This window comes from Phaethon aethereus (assembly GCF_964289735.1).
Source record: "Phaethon aethereus genome assembly, chromosome: 7".
Classification (NCBI taxonomy): domain Eukaryota; kingdom Metazoa; phylum Chordata; class Aves; order Phaethontiformes; family Phaethontidae; genus Phaethon; species Phaethon aethereus.
Genome location: NC_138583.1, coordinates 12,320,525 through 12,342,398, shown reverse-complemented (window position 1 = coordinate 12,342,398; position 21,874 = coordinate 12,320,525). Strand labels below are relative to the sequence as shown.

The following is a 21,874-nucleotide window of genomic DNA, read 5'->3' as shown; positions in this document are numbered from 1 at the left end:
GCTCAACTGCAGCTGGATCTGAGGTGTAAAGGGACTTTCATGCCTGGTTTCCTAGGGAAAGGACTCCCAGTAAGTTTTGGAAGAACATTGGACATCTTGGTGTTAATAAAGTTTTGATGATTCAGGAAGGTGTGTTGAGAGACTCCTGACACACAAGAGTACCTATTGCACAGGAGACCAGCAAGCCCGTGAGGCAGCAAATGCCAGAAACTTTGGGAAAATTTTGATTGAAGCTTATGCCCTCTTATTGTCATCTGAGTATGAAACACAGGACTACTGGAAATGAGGGTCAGTAATGCCGCTGCATAAGGCAGCTCCTTACATGAAGTATGAGACACATGCGCAGAGTAATCAGGGTAAGTTCAAATAATTCTCTTGCTACATTCTACATTGTTTAAAATGAAACAATATGAGAGTGTCTTCTGTGTACATAAGGTATGGCTCCTGTTCTCAAAATTGGATGCCTAAAGAAGTGTACAAGGCAGATGAAAACCAGCATCTTTCTAAAAAGATCTGAGAATCCCACATCTTTGATTCTCACAAGTCCTTTTGTGCAAAACTCAGACCAGTTCTCTAGGCAGTGAAATATGGATATAAATATGGCAACTTTCTTGTCATTAGAATAGAGATGTATAATTCACAGCCCTTAAAACTTACAGTCAATATTGTAAAAATCTTGGTGTAAATACCTGTACTCTGCTACTGCCAGTTTGTTTTTTGACTGCAGTAGAACTAAATTACTTGGTGCATTAGGGAATAAAGCTTCTTTTTTTTTTTCCCCACACACAAATTGATGTACATTCCTTGTCCTGAAGTTGAAGAAAGTAATTAGGTTTTAAGAAATTGACAGAAACTTACAAAATTTTCTGTGCCTTTAGAGAGCAGTAAACACAATTGCATCTGAAACATTTTCCCATAGTAGGCAAGTGAAGGACAACTTAATGATCTGTAGAAGGAATAAAGTAACATTTAGCATGAGAAATGTTTATTAAATGTCATATGTTCATAAGATGAGGGAGCTATTAGCAATTCCTTTAATGTTTCTGTGAGGCTGGTTGTATTTTACAGACTCATATTATCAAATACCCATTTGGAAATAATAGTGCAAAAATCCCTACAGTAATTTCTAAGAAACTCATAGACTTATTCCACCTTAATAGACGTTTTGTGTCGTTTATTTAACCAGAAGAGGATTCTTTCTCCCACCAAACACTGCAGTCAAATGAAATCTTTCACACCTATGACCAGATAAATAATCTAGTTCATACATGGTTCCAAAAACTTTCGAGACCATATGTTTTGAAAGTACTGAATATGCTTTAGGGTTTGTACTTCTTCCTATTTTTTGACAAAAACTACAGTTCTCCTCCCCTCTCCTATCTAGCTTTATGAGACTTTGTCACAACATAGTTGGGAAAGGTCGAGTTTCTCCAGTGTGGAGGTTGGCATTCTCAAAGGACTCTGCGTGACTAACCATGCCAATTGCTACTGAAATTCAGTGGAAGTGCCTAATGACTTAAAACATCTAAGCTCAACTTAGATAAATACGTTCAAACCAGTTGCCAGCATCCCTGAGGTTAACGACGAGCCCATCTGCAGGGGCATCGTGATGCCACTGTGCAATCCTGGAGCCATCATAAGAGATGCGACCGGCTGGGATTTTATGCAGTGCGAGTCTTGGCTCTGCAAGAACTGTTGCATTAATGATACAGACAAGGGTAGAAGACTATATTGCTCCATAGCCTAATTCTTCTGATGGTTCCTCAGCTGTGACAGTGCCGTAATCACCTACTATGCAATTGCAACTGTGGGACAAGCGCAGTCATCATAATAGTTGCTGCAGAAACCCAGGAAAAGAGTTCATAATTGTAGAAGTAGGTCAAATAGCTGCATTGGTGTTTTGTCTTTGTGTAGTTCTTAGCACACTCGGAGATCCTGCTACATGAGGTTGGATTTTTAGATGGCAGTATGAAAGAAATGTGATGTATGGACCCAGGAAAAGGAAAAAAAAAAAAAAAAAGAGAACTTTACAGGAGATGATAGGCTTCAGTAATGAACGGGAACAAAAAAGAAAATTTACATTTTTTGCAATCACAATGCTAATACCAAATTTTACTGAACTGTCAAAACTGTAGCATATCGGAGAAATCTTGATTTTTCTAGGAATATCTATCTCAATCATTGGTTATAACAGTTGATGCTAATATCAGTAATCAAGTAACCATGGTGGAATGTGCAATATTTACTGCAGTCTTATTGCAGGGGGGGTGGGGTAGGAGGTGTGATCTCCAAGTGATCACCTTGGTTTATCATTTGCAACATATATTTAGACAAAACTTCATAAATAACCTTGTCACCATGAGCTAGGAGGCTCTATAATGGGCAGCTTCATTTTTGTTTGATGTAGTTACTAATTTTCATGGAAACAGCATTACATTTTTAGCAAATAAAATAAGAAAATGCCTTCAAGTGACCTAACTGGAGACAAAGCATTCTGTGTGGATTTACTGTTTACATGCTGATATTCTGGGATGAATTGAAGTCCTTATACGTATTGAGCAGTTCTGTTGATTTGTAAGTGTTAAGTAAATCAGCAAAAATATATCTGCATATAGCAGCAGCATCTAACATTTACCTGCTCTTTCCTCTCATTGATGAAAACAATGGGTTATTCAGAGAAAAATGAAGCGTTGCTTCATTTGGCTAACACCTAACACTAAGCATTTTGGCCTGGACCTGGTAAAATTCTTAAACACGTTCTTCAAGCATTTGGTAAGTTTAATGGAGTAATTTCAATGGGCAATTCATAGACTTGAAATTAAAGACAAGTTTATTTGTTCTGCTGAGTTTATAGTTATCGTAATAAAAATTAAGATTTTTATGTCTCTGCCCCAAACTGTCCCAATCACTTCTTCCCCCCCCCAAAATGTTGTGACAAATACTTTTGTGTAAATTACTTGGATAAATCACCAGAATCTCTCTAAAACAAAAAACAAAATCTAATTTTGTGCTTTATAATAACTGATATTTGTAAAATACATTAATACATGCTGGTGCTTTTTATTTTTGATACTGAAAAAAACCCAAACCAATCTCTGAGGGCATTTGGCCAGTTTGTTAAGTCAGATAACCTCCTGTGGATGTAAGAGAAAACGGGAGCAATGTACCCTTCCTACTGAATAGAGAAGTCCCTTGTCCCATAAGTCTATGTGCTCACATGCAAAACAGTATCGTTTCACACACATATATATATATATGTAACCAGTTATGGTTCATTAAATACACAAATAGGCTGATAACTGCGCTGTCAAACATAATAAAACATAATGGATAAGACAGCAGCAGTTTGTATGTTTAGGTAGTATCCTAATCTTACTGCCTTTTGAATGGAAGGATTTTTCTTCATTTCAGACCAAGTTTGATTGGTCTAATACTTAAGAGTTAAACTTTGGCCTCTTCCTTCCAGCCAGATAATCTGTTCAGAGTGCTTGAGCTGTCCCAAAGTAGCTTGCAGCATTTTATCACATTGCATTTTCTGTTCAAGACCATAATCTACCAAGGACAATTTAACAAATCTTATGAGTTTATTGGAACAGATAGATTTCATTTGCAGAGCAAAATACCTTGCTGTTGCACTGCTTTCCTGAAGCTGTCTCCTTCATGCCAAAGTCAACCTATCTTTAGAACAGATTAAAATAAATGTAGTGGTCAACAATGAGTATTATCATGCCCAAGATTTTTCTTCTGTAAATCAGTGAGATTTACATATTGAGTTTATATTTCTATTCATAGTGTAGCTTAGAATGTACCTGGGATAGTGAAACTGGTCTTTAAATGGGAAAAAATCTCCATGTTAATAAGACTAAGAAAAAAGCCCCAGCAAACCACAATCCATACACAAGGCTGCATGTTCTATGTGAAGCACTAATAAATTAATCCATTAGTGAGCACGAATTTATCTTCTCTTGTGCTTGTTATCAAGTATTCCCAGGTGTGTATGTATTCATGAAGTATAAATTAAAATGTCTTTAATACTAGCAACAAATTCACGTAGTGCAAGGACCATAAGGCACAGTATTTTTCCCACATCAACAACAAAATGCAGAAATAGTCATAAAATAAAATATGAAAGTGAATAATCTTCCTGTCTGAGTAATATATTAGTTCCTAAGCACATAACAATACCAGAAAAAAAGAAGAAATGACAATAACAAAAATAAAATACAGTCGCGTTATTTGGTTAATGACCCCATCTTGTGGAGCAGTGCCCACGCTTCGGCACATTAATAGCTCTCATATACATTTTTGTTGAACGGAGTCCTTAAAGAAACTGCATTGCTTGATGGTGAATTACTTGGCATTGCACTTGCTGTGTTCAAGAAAGTGCTCTGCAGGCAATTTATCATTTATATCTTACGACTGTATAGCAATATAACAGTCCTTTGTTTCACTGTGGCATGTCAGGGGTCAATACTTTACGCTTCTATGTTTGGTTCAGCCTTCGATCACCAGCACACCTTGCTTACCCCCTCGCTCCCCCGATATGCAGTTCCTGGTGCCCTGCCTGTCTCTCGCAGGGACCTGCTGGGCGAGCTTCTTGCCCTTGTCAAGCGGGGGCAAACCCATCTCCAAAACTGGAGCTTGCAAAAACCACGTATTTTCACCACGCAGTGCAAGTGAGAGTAACTTGGTCACCAAGCGGCAGCCTGGTGGTGGTCATAGCCGTTCCACGTACTTCTCCGTATCCCTCCTTTTCCCGCTGCCCGCATGTGCTGGGTGCAGGGGGGAAGCGGCCCTGGGAGCCCTGGGGACTCGTCTGGACCCTGCATTTCCATCAGGGAGCTTTCTGACCCGTTTTACCTGTACGAGAGTCCAGTCGCTCCTCTGCTGGAAATGGCAAGCTGCAGTAGAAAGCTTTGACTCCAAGAGAGCCAACATTCGCTTTCTGCCTTCTGAAAATGTCTGTGTGAGCCTTAGAGGCAGCCTTTCGCAGGGGCCAGCTCTGATGAGGGCTTGAGGGTTGGAAGCAGTGGTTTTCTCTCCTTTTCTCATTTTTTTCAGATGCAAAGATGTGGGGTTTGGGTTTGTTTATTTTTTGTGCTATTTTCTTGTTTGGGCTTGCTTTTTTCCTGTAGCTAGTGGAGTAAACATATTAGAATGATAAAAACATTAAGAGCCAAACAATGGGTGTGATTAATGACTGCTGATATTTCTTCTAGCGCCTTTCCTTGCCTTGTGTCCCCGGTTCAGTATGCTGAACGCTTTGGTAAACGCCATTGCTGTAGGAGCCTAATTTGTATTAAGGAAAATAAGTTTCAAAGTTAGGGTTTGATAACGTATGAGTGCAGCTGAATTTCTGCAGTGAGGGGGGAAAGGAAGTGAAGAATGTGAGTACAGTCAGGCTCTTAAGAGGTTTTTTTTTTGTTGTTGTTGTTTTTCTTTTCTATTTTGCTTCTGAAGTCTTAGAGCAGCCCAAGTTGTGCTGTTGTTTCTGGGATCAGAATGTCATTTGTTTTTTAAACGCAGAGGCTTGACACTCAAACTAGGGAACAAGGGGAAGGACACAGAGAATGGTCATGTTCCAGACTGTCTTTTTGCAGTTGTAAAAAGAGGGAGGGGGAAGAAAAAAAAGAAGGAAAAAACCAACCCCCAACCATGGTTTACTGTATTTGAGCAGTACTTGGTGGTGTGGAAGGCTTGCAGTGTATAGTCCCTGAGGCACCACTGCCACCCCTGGTGTGTCCCACCACTGTGCAACCCGCAGGCCTTAGCCGGGCTCTCAGCTGTGCCGCCTTTGCCGCCTCCTGGCCGTGGCTCTTCTGCCGCTGCTGGCTCTGGTGCAGCATCCATTCCCCAAACACAAGGGTGAGCGCAGAAGCCAGCTCCCAGGTTTGGGCACTCTTGCCGTTGTACGTGTGCCATGGCAGTGCCAGCATGCACTAAATCTGCAAGAATTATAATTTTATTATTTTCTATTCCCAAATAGCTGCTCTCGGAGCTTGTTGAACTATGCTTAATGATACAAATTGGCAGCTTGGATATTTTACTGTGAAGGTGTATCCCATTAGACATCCTTTCATTGTAATATGGGTAAATTAGCTTTGTCAGCAATATATATTACACTGGTTGCTGAAGCTGCTTTCCAGGCACATGAGATATTTAAAATAAATAACCTGACATGTTGGAACCCTCTCCAGTTGAACATATTTTCCAGGAAGGCTACAGATACCCTTGACTCTCACTTATGTACAGGCCACTCAAAGATGAACTAAAATTTTTTTTCCATCTTGTTAAAGGGAAGGTGTATTTTGTATGCGCCTTTTGACAAAAGTGACTTTTAAGCATGCTGGCGAACTCAATGAGGAGATTGCAGGCTGCAGATGGAAAACATGCAGAGAACATGTATAGCCCAGCTAGGAAAGGAGAATATTTTTTTTTTTCAGCTGTTCTACATAGGCTTAAGAAGACGATATTGCATGATCTTTCTTCACATATGAATATCTTGAGCTCCTTGGAGACCAGATTACAGTGCTTTGATCTCTGTTATCATTTTTTTAAAGTAAGCAGTTGTTGACTGCATCTTGATCTAGTTTACAGAAGGATGCAAGGTGTGAATTGCATACAGATAATAATTGTAGATTTCACAGGTACAGAAAATTAGAGGAAAAAGTTACAAATGTCTGTGAATAGAGTATGTTGAATGCACTTTTGATATTTCTGATCTCATGTTCTTATAAAAATTACATCCTTGTGTCAAACGTACCAGGGATGTTTGTACTTGACACTTGTACATGAAAGTAAGGATACAGATTAGAAGATTGTAATGTGGAATACATATACATATGGTTTTGAGTTATGTATTTAATACCAAAAAGAAAGATTCATTTGAGTGTCACTAGATTTGCATAAAGTGCCTGTCCTAAGGCCATGCTAATAAGGTATTTATACCACATAGCATCATCTTATGTTCTTTTCATTTGAGATGCATAATGTGTCTTCTGCATGCAGAAAAATATGGAGTTTAGCAACTATTACATAGGCTTGAATGCTAAGTGAACTAGGGAAGCTGATGCTCAATGCCTTCTCCTGGAAGGTTTGAAATGTTGCAAAAGGTGAATCACTCCCATCATTTTCAACAAAAACCCAAATATTTCACATTCTCGTCACAGGTACCAAAGCTGACAATTCATACAATAAGGTCTTTAAAATTACAGTTGTTTTATGTTGGAAAATCTTCTTTTAACTTTGCTGTATAGTTCTTAAGTGGACTTTTGAAAGTTGCAGTCCTTTAGTTAATGGGACCAAGTGTTTCACACAGCTGCCAGTAGTACCTCTCCGCTCCGCACAAGCCAGCACATCAGTCTTGCTCTGTCCTTCTTGTAACCCTCCTGCTCATTCCTTATCGCCTTCCTCTCCACACACACTGCTCTTTGAAACTTTGGCAAAATCATGTGTTAATCTGTTCTGTATTAAGGAAATGTGAAAGGAAGACAAACACAATTAAAGTATTTTGCTTTTACTATATTTTAAAAGGAACTATTGCATTTTCCTCAGAAAAAAGAAATCCTTCTTTTTTCTTTATAATGCAAATTATTACCTCCCATGCAAAAGCAAAATATTTCAAGTCTAGTGTAGAAGAGAATTGTGTTCTGCAGCCTTTCTGCCTTCCAGAGTTTCAGTTTGGACTTGAACCTACTACTCCTTACTCAGTTCTGAAAAGTTAGTTATTTTTGTTGTTGCCCTGTCCCTATGTCTCTATGTTGCAGCATAGAGAGTTTGTTATTCTTTAATTGCATATCAACTTAAACATACTTCCTATCAACTTAAAATTAATAAGTGTTTTATATAAATTTAAATCTCCTTTGCACTACAACATCTGTCTTAGAGACATACCAAATCCTAATTTCTCATGTGAAAAAAGGATTGTGAAATATTTTGAATGCCATGTTGTAAATTCAGTCAATATTCTAAAAAAAGTTTACATTTTTGCTTCAGTTCTACATGTCTTGAAATTATTGCATCTTATCAGTCAGATGGCTAAGTAGAAAACATGGCTACTATTTCCTCAAGTCAGATTTTTTTGTTCAACAAGAGATAGCAGTTATGCAATCACGTTGGGTGCAAGTGTGGCCACTGTGCTGTGATGAGAGCTGCAAAACTCAGTAAAAGTCTTCCATTCATCCCTTTAGGTTTTGATCTCTGTCAGAGAAGATGAAAGCAAGAACCTTGTCTAACTAATGATTGTAGTTAGCATGTTGAGAGAGGAGTTTCAGGAGGAAGAGAAAGTGAAATTCCTGTAGGCAGCTGGCTTGAGGCACTTGAATATAAATATGAGTAAAAGCATTTGTGTCCTTCCCCAGATACACTTCCCTTCTGTGACAGCTCAGTGCCCTAAATTCCTGTCTTAGGATTGCCCTTCGAAAGGGCAGAGTTCTGCTTTTCTTTTTGACCAGTACCCACATAGTGGGCCCCTGACCCCACATTGCATTCTGCAGCTCTGCCATGTAAATATTGAATGCTACCACTGATGATAAAGGTGATTATTTAGATTTTAGTCTATGTCTAACATTTCTGTCTCTTTTTTCTTTTTTCTTTTACATGCTTTCTTGGGTATAGCAGACCATTTAGGAATTGAATTCATGGGTAAGTTTTCATTTCTCTTCCTTTCACTTGCTAATATTTATCTTGGTGCCTTATCCCAAAGCACATGGAGGTTAACAGGAAGACTCCCATGACCTCCATTAGTGGATTTTGGATTGGGCTTCTATATTTACTGATTACATTTGAAATTATATGAAAATTTAATTTCTGCTAGGGGGCTTAAAAACTACATAATGATGGTTTGGTATTTTATTGGTGTTTAATGAAACTTCATATAAAGATTATATGGCCATATCATGACATTTGAGGAATAATATTTTATATGAGGTTTTAGGAAAAAGTTAATGCCTATCTTAATGTAAAGGAAAGTAAATTTTAAATTAGAATATTTTTTGTTCAGAATTTGGTGTTGATTACAATGTTAAATGTAACTAAATTTAAGAAGAACCATTTCATTAGCTTTTAATGGACAAGTCAGAGGAATACTTTTAAGAAAAGGGACAAATATGTGTGATTCTGTGAAATAAGTTAACTTCAGGTTAGGAAAAATCTAAAGCAGGAGTGAATAATTGCTTCTTATAATTTTGGAAAAGAAAAGATGATGTTTTGTTGACTCAATTGCTGCCCTGTAACGTATTCATAGCCTGATGGAATGATAGGCTTAAGATGTCACTGCTTCATCTCTCAGCTGGTGATATGCAGAAAGCATAGATAATTTCCTCGAGGAAGCCACGGTTTGTCCTTAGCAGAGTTGGTGGACTGGTGCATCATTTCTGTAAAAACAGCTTGCATAAACCGTTAAATATGATTGAAAAGCTATAATAAAAATCTTGCAAATTCATATCAAAGTCATAAAAAAATACTTTTAATGTGTCCTTTCCCTGTGTTGAGGTTTACTTAAATTTTTTAGATTAAAAAAAAAAGATAGCCTAGTGTTTATAAGTGGTGATATGGGGATTTTCTTGATAAGTTGAGTATAAGTTGTCATGAAAACAGTATGGTGATGAGTATTAACTGTGAGGCAGGCTGCATTAGCAAGAGAATAGCCAGCAGGTCGAGGGGTTTCTTCCTACTGCTTTTGGACTTGTGTGGCATACCTAGAGAACTGTCTCCCCTCTAGAGAAGAGTTCTCTCTAGAGAACCATGCAGTGATCTGCAGAAATTTAGTGTTTCACTTCACTTTTATGAAAAAAATAAAGTATGAAACTTTAAAAGTACCAGTGGAAATGGATGCAAGTGTTTTCACAGACTTTGTGGGCAAACACAATTGGGAAATGGTTATTTTAAAGGCTCTGCATATATCCCAGTTTTACTGCTTAACTTCAAGTGTAAGCAGCAATCTTGAGGCATACAAATTGAAGGGCAGGCATACACATAGAAGAAACAGGATAAGAAATATATATATAGGATTCTTAGAGTGAGCCTTTCCATACGAAGCAGGAAAGTGTTACCCAGGAGGCAAAGCTGAATTATTTTAACTTTATTTTGAACGTTTTAGTTTCGTCTTATTTTTTTCAAGACATCTCTTTAAGTCTTGAAATAAAGCCAACTCCTGAAGTCTTGGCTCAGAGTATTCTTCTCATATGAATAGCTTTCTGATTGTCTTATTTAATATTGGAACAGAGGTTGATGGTATAGAAATTAATGAAATCTTGTGTCTCAAGCCTGACAATATTATGACAGCAGTCTAAAGTGAGGTTTTAGGTGGTCTTCTGTGGGCTAGAAAAAAGCAAGTTCCAGAATCATACGCAAAAGTGAAATGCTTGTGCTGCTTAAACCGTCTTCCAAACTTTTTGAAGAATTACTTAGGAAATGTAAACACATTCTGCACACACAGCAAAGTACAAATTCCTACCCTGTATACAGAGAGATCAGGTGACAACATACTCATCAAATTAGGGCCACTGATGCAAAGCCTCTCCCATGAGTTTACTTCTGTACTGTAGAAAATATTTGCAATTAGTGGGAAGAGTATTTTCTAATTATGAAAAATAACAATGTGTAGATGCTGCAGAGCTTAGCCTTGTTTGTATGTGACCTAGGAAACACTCTTTCTAATGTTTTCATTACATTTGTGGGCTTAGTTGCCTTAGGAATTCCATTTCCGTCGTTATCTTCCAGAAATTTTGCTTGACAACCACGTAAGTCTGGATTCCCAGGGCTGGTTGAACTACTTCAACAGTAGGTAAAGCTAAAATGTCATGTAGATAGGAACATTTGTCTACAGAGGTGCCCCAAGGGACAGATGAAATGTACACTAGCTACACATCTAGCTTAGTGTATGTTCACCAAGGAAAGTAGATGAGCATAGTAATTTTTTTGGCTAGACTCTCAAGAATCATTGGAGTGCATATACCTACACAGTCCTTTTACTGTGCTGTTAGGGATCGGTTGTCCATGAATTTGTGTATCCTTTTGTGAACCAGCTGATACGGTCTTCCCTCACAAGCTCCTGTGGCAGCCAGTTCTAGAGCTCAGTGGTTAGTGGCTGTGTACATTGCTTTTCCATTACCTGTTGAAATCTGCTTCCTACCAGATCCTTAGCTCTTATGTGCAGGACTTACTGAACAAGAGTTATGCATTCAGTTTATCTACCATACTGACTGTTGTGTTAATCTCTCTCATGCTCTCGCACCCCCTTCCCCTTTTGGATATTGTCAGGTTTATGTTGTGTACAATATTCAATACTGTGTGTTCCCAAACATGAATACCTGATAATTTGATAGTGTTGCTGGCTTTGGTTTGCAGCGTCTGTTTCTTTGTATGGATAGCAGAGATAAATTCAGGCATATTAATGTGGCATATCTGTTTTAAAATGTTGCAAATGTAACAATTAATGTACCGTTCTGATATATGCACATACAGCTTCTCTTGAATTAAATGAAAGCCAAGTATCTCTTCATGGGATACTGTGTTCTTAAAAACGTGCGTTTATGTATTGTGACCTAGAGTGGCCAAGCTTTATGAAATTTCTGGTGATAAGGCAAATGCTTAACGCTTTCTAGTACCTCAAAGGAAAAAAGAATAAGTCTTGTGTTTGATACTCACTTGTGAGAGCTAGATTCAGTTTCCATCTCTGATGCGATCTCCTGGAAAGGCTTTGGGCAAGGTATTTTAATCTCTCTGTGCCTTAGATTCTCAGTTACAGTAGCTTTTGTCAGGCTTTCTGCATTTAGATTCCTCAGCAGTCTGGGGAATCTCTTTCAGTAGTGTGTAACACAGAAACGATCTCTGCCTTGCAAGAGGGCGCAGACCTCACTGCCTCCTTGCCTGTGCTCCCTGGTTCCTCTTAAGAGAGCATCGGGGTGCGTGGGAGAATAGCGTACAGCTCACGCAAGAGTGCAGTGCACATGGTCTGGGTTGGCGCACAGGTCTGCATGGTTCCCAAAGTGTCTCACCAATGATTGTGCGTGCACTTTTATTTAAATTTCCAACACAAAGGTAAGTAGACGTTATCACAATGTTCCTACAAACTGGAAATTTACTCAACATATGAACAGTTTCATGTCAATTGAAAGCAGGCTGGCTGTTGGTAATGCTTCTGTGAGGCAGCAAATTTGTGAAAGAAGAGGTTGAAAGAAGCAGCTTTTGTTCAATGAGAAAACTAAGTAATGTATTGTTAGCATTAGATAGCGTGGGGATATGAGTACAGCTTATTACCATTTTTTGACGAAAGTGGTTAACCGCATTTCAGGACTGAACGGTTTATTTTTGCCTGATGGCAAATTTGATGATGAAGCCAAATATCTCTGATAGTCAGCATGGCTTATCAGGTTACTTTAGCGCAACAGGTAGCATTTGAAAGCTGAGCTGTGGAGACTGACCTTGTGCATGTGGTCCCAGCTGCAGAGTGAAATCGTTGCTGTAACTGCCAGATACAAGGAGATGCAAAAGCCTGAGAGTGATCTTTGGAAATAAGTGTTCTGGGCAAAGAGTCAGTGCCTGAAACTGAAGAAGTCATCAGTTTTACTTATTTCTTACACTGAGAATGAGTAGAGTTAAGGTGTGTTAAGCGATGAAACGTGAAGATGAGTATTGCAATAAAGTGCTACAATACATGAACAAACATGACTATTTCAGCAATTCACCCACACCACTAATGCGATGATCCAGAATCATTATCATTCTGTAACAGTGACGTACAATGGATACAGTTGGAAATAAATTGCCCCAAGAAAGTGCAATGGGCAGGTCGCTACAGGTTTGATGGAAATACAGTCATTACATGAAATAGTCCTCATTGTTAGGCTGCTTAGCTGTTAAACCAATATCAATGGTGTAAACAGTTATGCTGTGATAACCTGAATCTCCTCATCTGTGAATTACAAAAATAATGTAGCATTGCTATATTTAGTGACTACTTTTAACTCGCTTATACTTAGGCCTTACACAGGAAATAAATATTTTTCCTTAGAACTAGTTATATTTTCTGGAAAAATCAGAAGTAGCTTCACTGGAGTAAATGGAGTGAGAATGATATATAATACCCTTGTAAGTGATGAATCATTAAATAACAATTAATTGAGCAGAGCAATAAAGTAACTCAGGAAAGGGATCCTATTAAATTTCATATATCTTCTTGCAATGATTATAATGTGAAATGTTTTCAGTTTTTTGTACTCTGAGCTGTTGTTAATACTGGAGAAGATGGTGCACGCTTTATTTTCACTGTGCTGATTCTCACTGCCTCCTTATTGCGATAAGATGGTTGTATGCCTAAGACTCCTGGAACACATAATCCAATTAACTAAGTTGACTTTGTGACCTTGTGTCATGCACTGCAACAGATGCATTTTGATTTTTCCGGATCACAAAAGTTGGTTTTGCTGATGGGCAGTATAAGCAAGACTGCAACAATTTAGTATTTTTCCTGTTTGTGAACAAATAAAAAGGCAAAGTTAATCAGTTCCTGCAGAGCTCACAAAATATGCAGCTGGTGAGCTGTCCTCTGAAACTTATTGTCTTGTAGTAGCAAACAGACAATGAAAATAAATAACCAGGGTTTGCATGGGTGTTCCTAGCCTTAGTTACCATTTAGCAGCTCTTACCTGTTATAAAATGCTGTTAATGCGCCTGTCCTCACTGAAAGAGAGGATGAATGTTCAATTACATGAACAAAGTATATACAGGTTCTGAAGGACATATGTTTAAAAAATAAAGTTCAGTTTTCCCTGTATTTCTTTTTTAAAGTGTAAAGCAGGTAGATCCTTTTCCAGTAGTGTGACACACTGACTGTTTTATGCTCCTGTTTACACAAAATCTATTATTAGAGATTCTGGTCACAATCATCCCCCAGTACTATCAAAACATATCTGTCTAATAATTATATTGTTGTTAATCATAAGCATTTAAAATATTTAATCTGTACTCCTTTAGTAAATTCCTGAAGAACTAAGAGGAGCTATCCTGATAGGCAGTGATACTTGTAATGTTTACTACCATTGTTGTCATCGATCTTTGAATTCCTTTGTTCTTCATCCTACCCCAAATTTTCACTAACTGCTTCTGATTTTACATTTTCAAATTTAGTTTTAGCTTTGCTCTTGGGACTTTGTCTTTCTGTTTGTTTTGTGAAATACCTGTCCTTTTTAAGTATGCTGCAAAATAACAATAGTGTCCTGAGGCATGAAATGGCTTTAGATCTTCAGCACTTTCCACGGGATTCTTTTAACTGGGAAGAAGACTCATTCATCACCACTAGAGAAGAGAGACATGAGCTCCAGAATAGAGAGTTTTATGGAAACAGCTGATGTCTGTGTGCTGTAAGAGTAATGGATGAAGCAGAGGTTCCTCAGAGGCTGGAGAAAGCTCTGGCAGTGGTTGTACCTGTTCAGGAAAATGTACCTCTGAAATGAAAGTCAACATGCATCTGGTAAACACATTGCAGACTGCCTTACAACATCTTGGCTCAGTTTGGGGGATATGGTTTGGTTTTGGTTTAGTGGGAGGGAGAGATTTATCCCTAGCTGTTTTGTGACCTAGCTACCATCTTGGTTCAGTGCTACCGTCTGGACTTTTCTTGGGATATCATTTTTCCAATTTATCTGCATTTTCTGTATTGGCAATGAACTGGGTTGGATTAACTTGCATTATTTTTAAAAGGCAATACTAAGGTTTACCATGTGGTTAACATATGTGTGCTGTTAATAGCCTGTAGTGCTTTATCAAAATAATAATGCTGTGAACTGTGTGGATAAAATGGATTGAAATAATGTTAATATATGTAACTTACTCTGGTGATCTTCCTCTGTGTTTGGTTTCTTCTGCTTTCTCTAACCAAAGCTACTAATCATTTGTGATGAAACTTAATGGAAACTAAAAAAAAAAAATTGATAACACAATATGTTGACAAGTTTAGAAAGCCAGAATGGGTCCGGGTTTCTCTATTTTGCTGGGGGCTGGGTTAGGAGGAGGAGCTAGTTGCATTAAGCAGGGTACCAATCTGTAAAAGTGGGTGTATGTCAGTGGTAATGCTACGTATAATCATCAGCCTGTCACTTCCTATGTGAATGTGTGCTGTGTATCGTAATGTGCTGATCCAGGGGGTACTACTAAGGTCAAAATGTTATCTGTGGATTAGAAAAGAGAATTTGTGAAGCCTTAAAAATGGATGTTGTGTACAAGCCTCCACGTAAGTTTCCATGTAACTCCTAGTGCCAGGTGAAAACCTCTTCTGCATGATGCCGGTTTCAAGAACTGTACTGTCACCTCCCAGAGAAAGGATGTGTGCTTTGAGGCTGTATTTCAAGGAAGGACACAGCACCTTATCTGCATACAGAGGGGCTTTGCTGTATTATGTCTCTATGTATGCAAATTATGCATACATTCTCATTTGGGATTAGGTATGTGCCCTAGGTTCCTACATGGCTAGTGTATCTCAGAGGTGAACACTTTTCATTGTGATATACAGGTAATTGGATGGCACCAACACAGAACAGACAGCTGTGTATTTAAATGTGACCTTATACCCAGTTAGTCTCATAACCTGCATTTTTCAGTGTGTTACTTAGGTAAATGCTTCACTGAGCTTGAGGAATTGTTAAAACTGACACCACAAGGATATGCTAATGCAATTAGGTAACTTGCAATGTCGAGATTTTACTCTTGGCCTTGTTTGGGCTCAGCTGCAGTTTAACCACATGCAAAAATACGTAGACAGTGACTTGCATGTATTGTACTTGCTGAAACAAGCCTGGCAGGACAAAGGCGAGATCTGCATGTCAAAGGTGATGGTAGAGACAGCTGCCAGAAGACTTGCCAGTGAGACTTCTTTTTTCCAGTTGAGAGAGGACCTGGGAGCAGTCTTGAAAGTAGTAAGTACGGTCCTGACATGCCCATGAGAACTTGGAATCCATTGTTACGCTGCTAGGGTGGGTTTTTTCTATTAGTAGAAAGTTGTTTACTGTGTACTGAAGTTATCTTGCTACAGGAGAAGAGGCTCCAAATGCCAGAGCTGTGCCCTGTTTACGCAGCCATGGTGAAATCGGTGTTACTTTGTGCTTTTCCTGCTTGGAGGTGTTATGTAGATGTCAAGTCTCCTCCAGGAAATGATGCAAGGATTCAGAAAGCAGAAGGTAAGTATTGCAATAAATGTACCATGACAGTGGTGTGCTTGTAATGTATATTACGGTTGTATAGAAAAATTGATGTTTCTGACAGTGAACTAAATCTTTGTGTCCTCTGTGCCTAGAATGAGCAGAGACAATGTCCTGCCAGTAATTGCTGGAAGCAGAGGAGAAGGGTAAGCAGTGTGGAAAAATTGCCAATGTGCAATGTAGAGCACTAAATTATTTTTTCATGTACTTCCTTTTCTTTTCTTTTGCAGGAGCTGTAGGATATTGTCACGTGGAGAAGTGCAGAGATATTCTTCCTATTCTGGCTGATTGATTGTAATAAATTTATTTTTATGATAATTGAGAATTGCCTCATAATCCCATTTCCTCTCCCCATCAGCAGCAGTTTATCCCCATTTCAAAACTCACCTGTCTGCGCTGAAAATCACTGTTTGTTCAGTTACCCAGGGTATCTACCAGTATTTGCTTCTGACTAGACAGCCCAATAGTTATCTGGGAAACAAACCTGAGCAGCAGAAAACGAGGAAAAACAAAAACAAGTAGTGTGTATTAGTGTGCGTGTATTGTTCTTGTGTACTAGAATCTTAGCAGCAGTTTAAATAATCACAGATTTGCAAACTGCTGCATGCAAATGACAAACTTTTTGTTTACCAGTGATGACTTTTCATCTTTGAATGGTAAATTAATTGCCATGAAGTATTTTCATTTAGTATGGATTCAGAATTTTCAAACACCATTTGGATCATGTCCATGTAATTTAGTCACTGTGGTTATATGTATTGTATCAGTTATCAAGTAATTCTCATATGTATTAGTATGATCCTTTTTTATTTTTGTAATAAGTTAATTATGTACTACTCCATGCCTACATTAGCAAGTAAACTCTGTTGTAATATAGTATTGCTCTATGGTTACTCTTTCAGGTCTCTTGCTAATTTTGCATTTCACATTCAAAGAGAAAGGAAAATCAAAATGGAAATATAAAATAATAACCTGGTAATGGAGGGAGCATAAAATGTGACAGTATTGAAGTTCTCAGCAGAACTACCTGAAACAATTTAGGTCCTTCACTATTTGACAGTGAAATAAAAAAAGTAATAATCCACTCAAAATAACAAGTAGAGAAGAGCTAGACAAAATTAATTAGACCAAGTAGTTTTAAGAGGAGATGGAAGTGAGAGAAAAAAAGTTTATTTGCAGTTAAGAGCATTAACACTTCTGTTAGTCGTTTCCCACACATTGCTGTTAACGGCTAGGACTGTAAGTTGTTTCCTTCTGTCATTGCAATAATGACCTTAGTCTCCAAAAGTACAAGTTTTTAAGTCCTGAAAGGAACAGGGAGTTAAATCAGCTGAATAACCTCCATACTTCAGTGCCGAGTGCTGCCTGCCTGATTCTTACCTCCATCCTGTGCAGTGGCCAGCTGCACTTGCAGCCTTCTTGCCAGTCCACCATGGCATGGAATAAGCACCAAGTTCTTCAGTGCTGTAAAGACTTAAGTATCTCTGTGCAAGCCAAGAATATTTAAAATTGATGCCTACAAATATTTGGAGTGTTTTCAGTGCATTAGTTGACTGGAAATTTTGAAAATTGCAGTGTTGAACTTAATAGGAGTTACTTTTTTCTTGCTCAGGATTTCTGACTAAAACCCATGGAGATCAATGGATATTTCAATATAATTTATATAATTTCTAATATAATACACAGAAGTTGAAATCAATATTGTGTGTGTGACTGAATTTACATATGAAGTGAGTTTGTCCTTTTCCTAATTGGTTCCAAATCACCTAGAACTGAAAAGCAGGTAAATCCCTCAGCAGTAGTTACAAAGTGTAGCATGTGTAAGTCAGTCATTTTGTGTAGCTGCACAAAGATAGGAGTATCTTCCTTTCCTCTCTTGAACTTTCATTCTTCTTCTCCCTACTTTTTCTCTTTTGTACTCACCTCATTCTTTTCTTTTTTTCTATACTCCTGCAGTTTTATAAATTTACTGATCAGTGTAACTTATTCTGTTTAAGTGTGTGTTGCTGTTTACAGGAGTAACTATGAATCAGTTGTATCACAAGTGCTCTGTTTAGCTTTAACGGAGAGTGTGACACACAATCTGAAGTTTTACTCGTTTATAATTGTAATGTCCCTTCCTGTATCCAGAAGTGATACAGCATTTGAAAAATGGGAGTTGTGCTATGTACTAACTTGCTCAGCTCATAAAATATGAATGCTCAGAAAATGAATACAGCAATGTTAATACAGTTAATCAGCCTTAGAAAAACAAAAATACATATTTATCACTGTAATATACACTTGCATGGGATATTAATGAAAAAATACCAGCTACTTCATTTTCTGTATTTATTCTACACTGTGCTCGTTATTCTCATACAACTAATTTAAATTGGTTTTCAGGATAAGGATGACTTGCTTCTGAGGAGAAAAGTTTAGTTGTCTTTTGTGCCATGTTTCTAGTTGAGTCTGTTAAGGTAGAGTCTATGTACATTTTGTACATTACAGTGGACTTGCAGGGTAGGTCTTTCAAATTGTTGAGCTAGAAATAGTTGCATGTAGTGCATTATTAAAATGTGTACCATAAAAAAAAAAGACACTATTAAATTCAAATTAATAGCCTGTCTCAGTGACAATAGCACTGTGACTCCTGCTAATTTTGCTGCATGAAGTTTCTTTTACGCTTCTGTACTCTGGGCAATATGCTTAAGACAAAAACAAGAAAATGGCCCCAGTTAACTGTTCATTTAATGAATGATGAAGATAAAATCACCAAGTAAACGTTTTATTTCAGTCATTTTTTTTTCTTGTAAATCTCTCTAGTGTGCTTTTAAAGTTTCTTTTGCCTGATGGAGAGTCTCTTTTCAAGGTAAGGTAGTACCAGAGTACCTCATTCTTTCAATTAGTAGTGAATCTTGTCTTGAAATAAGATGGCTGACCATTAGTGGGAAAAGGTGAGTGAATCCTATAAAAATCCTATAGAAACAAATCAAGCCATTTTAAATTAATTTATTCCAAGAAGTGACTTAAGGTTGAACTGGAGAGAAAAGGTAGATGTACTTGTCTTAAGTTATGCTGTTTCTTTGAAGTTAAATAGCTATTCATGTGTTTTTCCCAAGGTTACTGACTTTAAGCTATGTGTTCTACTCAGGTTTTTGCTCCACTAAGACTAGATTATCTCATGAAAACCTCAGCAAAAATATGGAAACTATATTACTTATGAATGGTTTGCCAAATACAAGTCGTGATTTGTAAGAACTACACTGGAAGGGCAATATTTTACTTCTCAGTATTGGGTCAAAGTTTCTTAATTGACTGTGATGCAGTTGCTGTCTGAAAGGCAATTAAATGTATGCCTTGTCATCGATGCTGCTTTATTCAACTTTTATGTCAGGTGGTGTTCTGCTCAAGGGGTGAGTAATGTAATGCTGTTGGCTTGCTTTTTGAAGTGATTTGTAATTTTTTCTATATCTATATCTACTTGGTTGTAGTCATGTATCAGCTATTTTTATCATTTCATTGCCTCAATACCTTTATGGATTGGATTTAGCATCTGTAGTCCATGAATCAGTTCCGTAATCATCCCGTTCAGTCTGCTCATTCATGTGCAGTGAGGATCCAACAGTCCTTGTGCAAAAAAAAATCAGAATCAACTTTACGTTTGCAGCTGTAACTCTTATTGTGACAAACTGCCTTGTGAATTTAGGATTGAAATGTGCTCCAAATCCTTGCTGCAAGTCTAGCCTGCATTCCTGGATTCTGGTGGTGCTGGTTTACCATCTCACCCATGCAGCAAACATGGGTAAATAATCTGCTCCCATTTTCAGTACTGTGAAGAATGTGGTGGGAAAACAGTTCACTTTTTAAAAAGCCCATTCCCTGTCCCCTCCCCCAATATGCTGTTTCCCTAATTCTTTTATAAATGTAAAGCTTCAATTTAAATTTGCAGAGTTATTTTCTCTCAATAAAGTACACTAATAAAATTTAATGAAAATACCAGTATATGATTCACTTGTCTTGGAACTATCTTCTCATAAATACATCCCATGATGTAACATTACTGTTTTCTCCCATTCTATACTCCTTATTCTTTATGGTATCAAGGTTTCTACCATCAATCATTTCATTTATCTTTTTGTCATCTTTATGGCTTGCTCAGTCACTTTGATATCTTCATCTTATCCTTCATTCTTTTGCTTTCAGTGTTCTAAAAAAATATTGATGCTTGTGTTGATAGCACAGCTGTGCCAATAGACCTGCCTGCAAGGTCTTCTGCTGTTCAAAGGAGGCTGTCCCTCGCTGTCATTACTCTTGTGTCATTGTTCTTGAGAGAACAGCTTTTTAGCTATTTACTTCCTTTAGGTGTTTTTCCTTTTGTTTTTCATTTTGTTTGGCACACCTCTGTTTGCAGCCATCTCTTCTTCCCTGATTATTTTGGTATCGCTGTTACTTCTGCTGTTGATGTTATCTTTTTTGTTTTCCTTACCAAAAGTCTGTAATGTTAAATTTTCTGAATTACTCATAAGTCCATATATGAACACCTGCATCTGTTATTCAGAACTTCTTATTTTGTTTCTTCTATACTAGAGCTTAAAACCTCTTCTGTAATTCAATAATAAATGCTAGACTTCAATTTTTTCAGAATTCTTTTTGCCGACCTCATGTTTATCTCCAAGGTCCCAGTTGTCTTTTAGTTATTTTTGATGAGCACTGCAGTGCAAGGAGCTACATACTTGTTAAAATATTTCAGAGTATCCCTCTGTCTTTGTGCACTAATCTCCCTGTGCAATATGTTTGAAGTGGTTCCTGACCTATAATGTATTATTTACTAGCTATTGTATATTATTTACTAGCATACAAATCTTTTTTCCCTAATTCTTCATTTATCTGAGCATATTACTTGATACTTATTGTCTTTTTAGCTTTAAAGAGTGATAATTAAAAAAAAACTGTTTGCTTTATGCCACCTATTTTGCTCCCTCATGCACTTTTTTTAATTTCTGTTCCCTGCTTGTCTGAAAATTCTGTCTTCTAGAACATTATTTGGTGTGTCTGTGCATTTTCCAGTTTACTTAAAAAGCATTTGAAGAATGGAAGTCACAGAACCACTGAATAATTCAGGGCGGAGCTTGAGGACCTGAAGGTCTCTTGTCCAACCTGATGCTCAAAGCAGAGTCAGCTCAGGTGCCACCAGCCTGCTGAGGGCTTTTATCCAGCTTATTCTTTAAAAACCAGGGACTGCATGACTTCTCTAGGCAACCTGTTCCAATGCTTGAGTGTCCTGATGGTAAAAGGTTTTCCTTCTATCTAGAAAAAATACCTCATTTTAGTTTATTATTTGTGTAGAAATATTCTGGAATTATATATTTACTACTACTTGATACTTTATATTTCAGATGAATAATTGCTTATTGATACTCAATTCTCTGCTTATATACAATGTTGTGCTTTTGGTAGGTAAAAATGTATTTAGTCTTAGTTTTGATAGTCCTTCTTTTCTTGCCCTGTCAAAACTATACTAGTACTCATTTATTTCTGTCATTTTACTACTAGAAAAAGCATGTGATACAGTTCTAAAGTAAAGCTCCCTCTGTGCCTTTGTAATTATTCAGACCTACAATATTTTATCAGCTTTATGCAAAAATAGGTTCTAAAATTAATGAGCTGCAGGACACTGTTTCAGGTTAGATAATCGT

General features: G+C 37.6%; 1 protein-coding gene across 2 annotated transcripts in view; it reads left to right on the top strand.

Moving 5' to 3' along the window:
* NRG3 (neuregulin 3) overlaps positions 1-21,874 on the top strand; it is a gene marked incomplete at its 3' end in the record, with an annotated part of 410,289 nt that overhangs the window by 330,763 nt on the left and 57,652 nt on the right. Inside the window, exon 4 of one of the 2 annotated variants that reach the window (XM_082002522.1) lies at positions 8,620-8,643. In XM_082002522.1, coding sequence (XP_081858648.1) covers positions 8,620-8,643 — 24 coding nt within the window. Of the gene's footprint in view, positions 1-8,616; positions 8,644-21,874 lie in introns of both variants that reach the window. The other variant, XM_082002521.1, reaches the window with a different exon arrangement.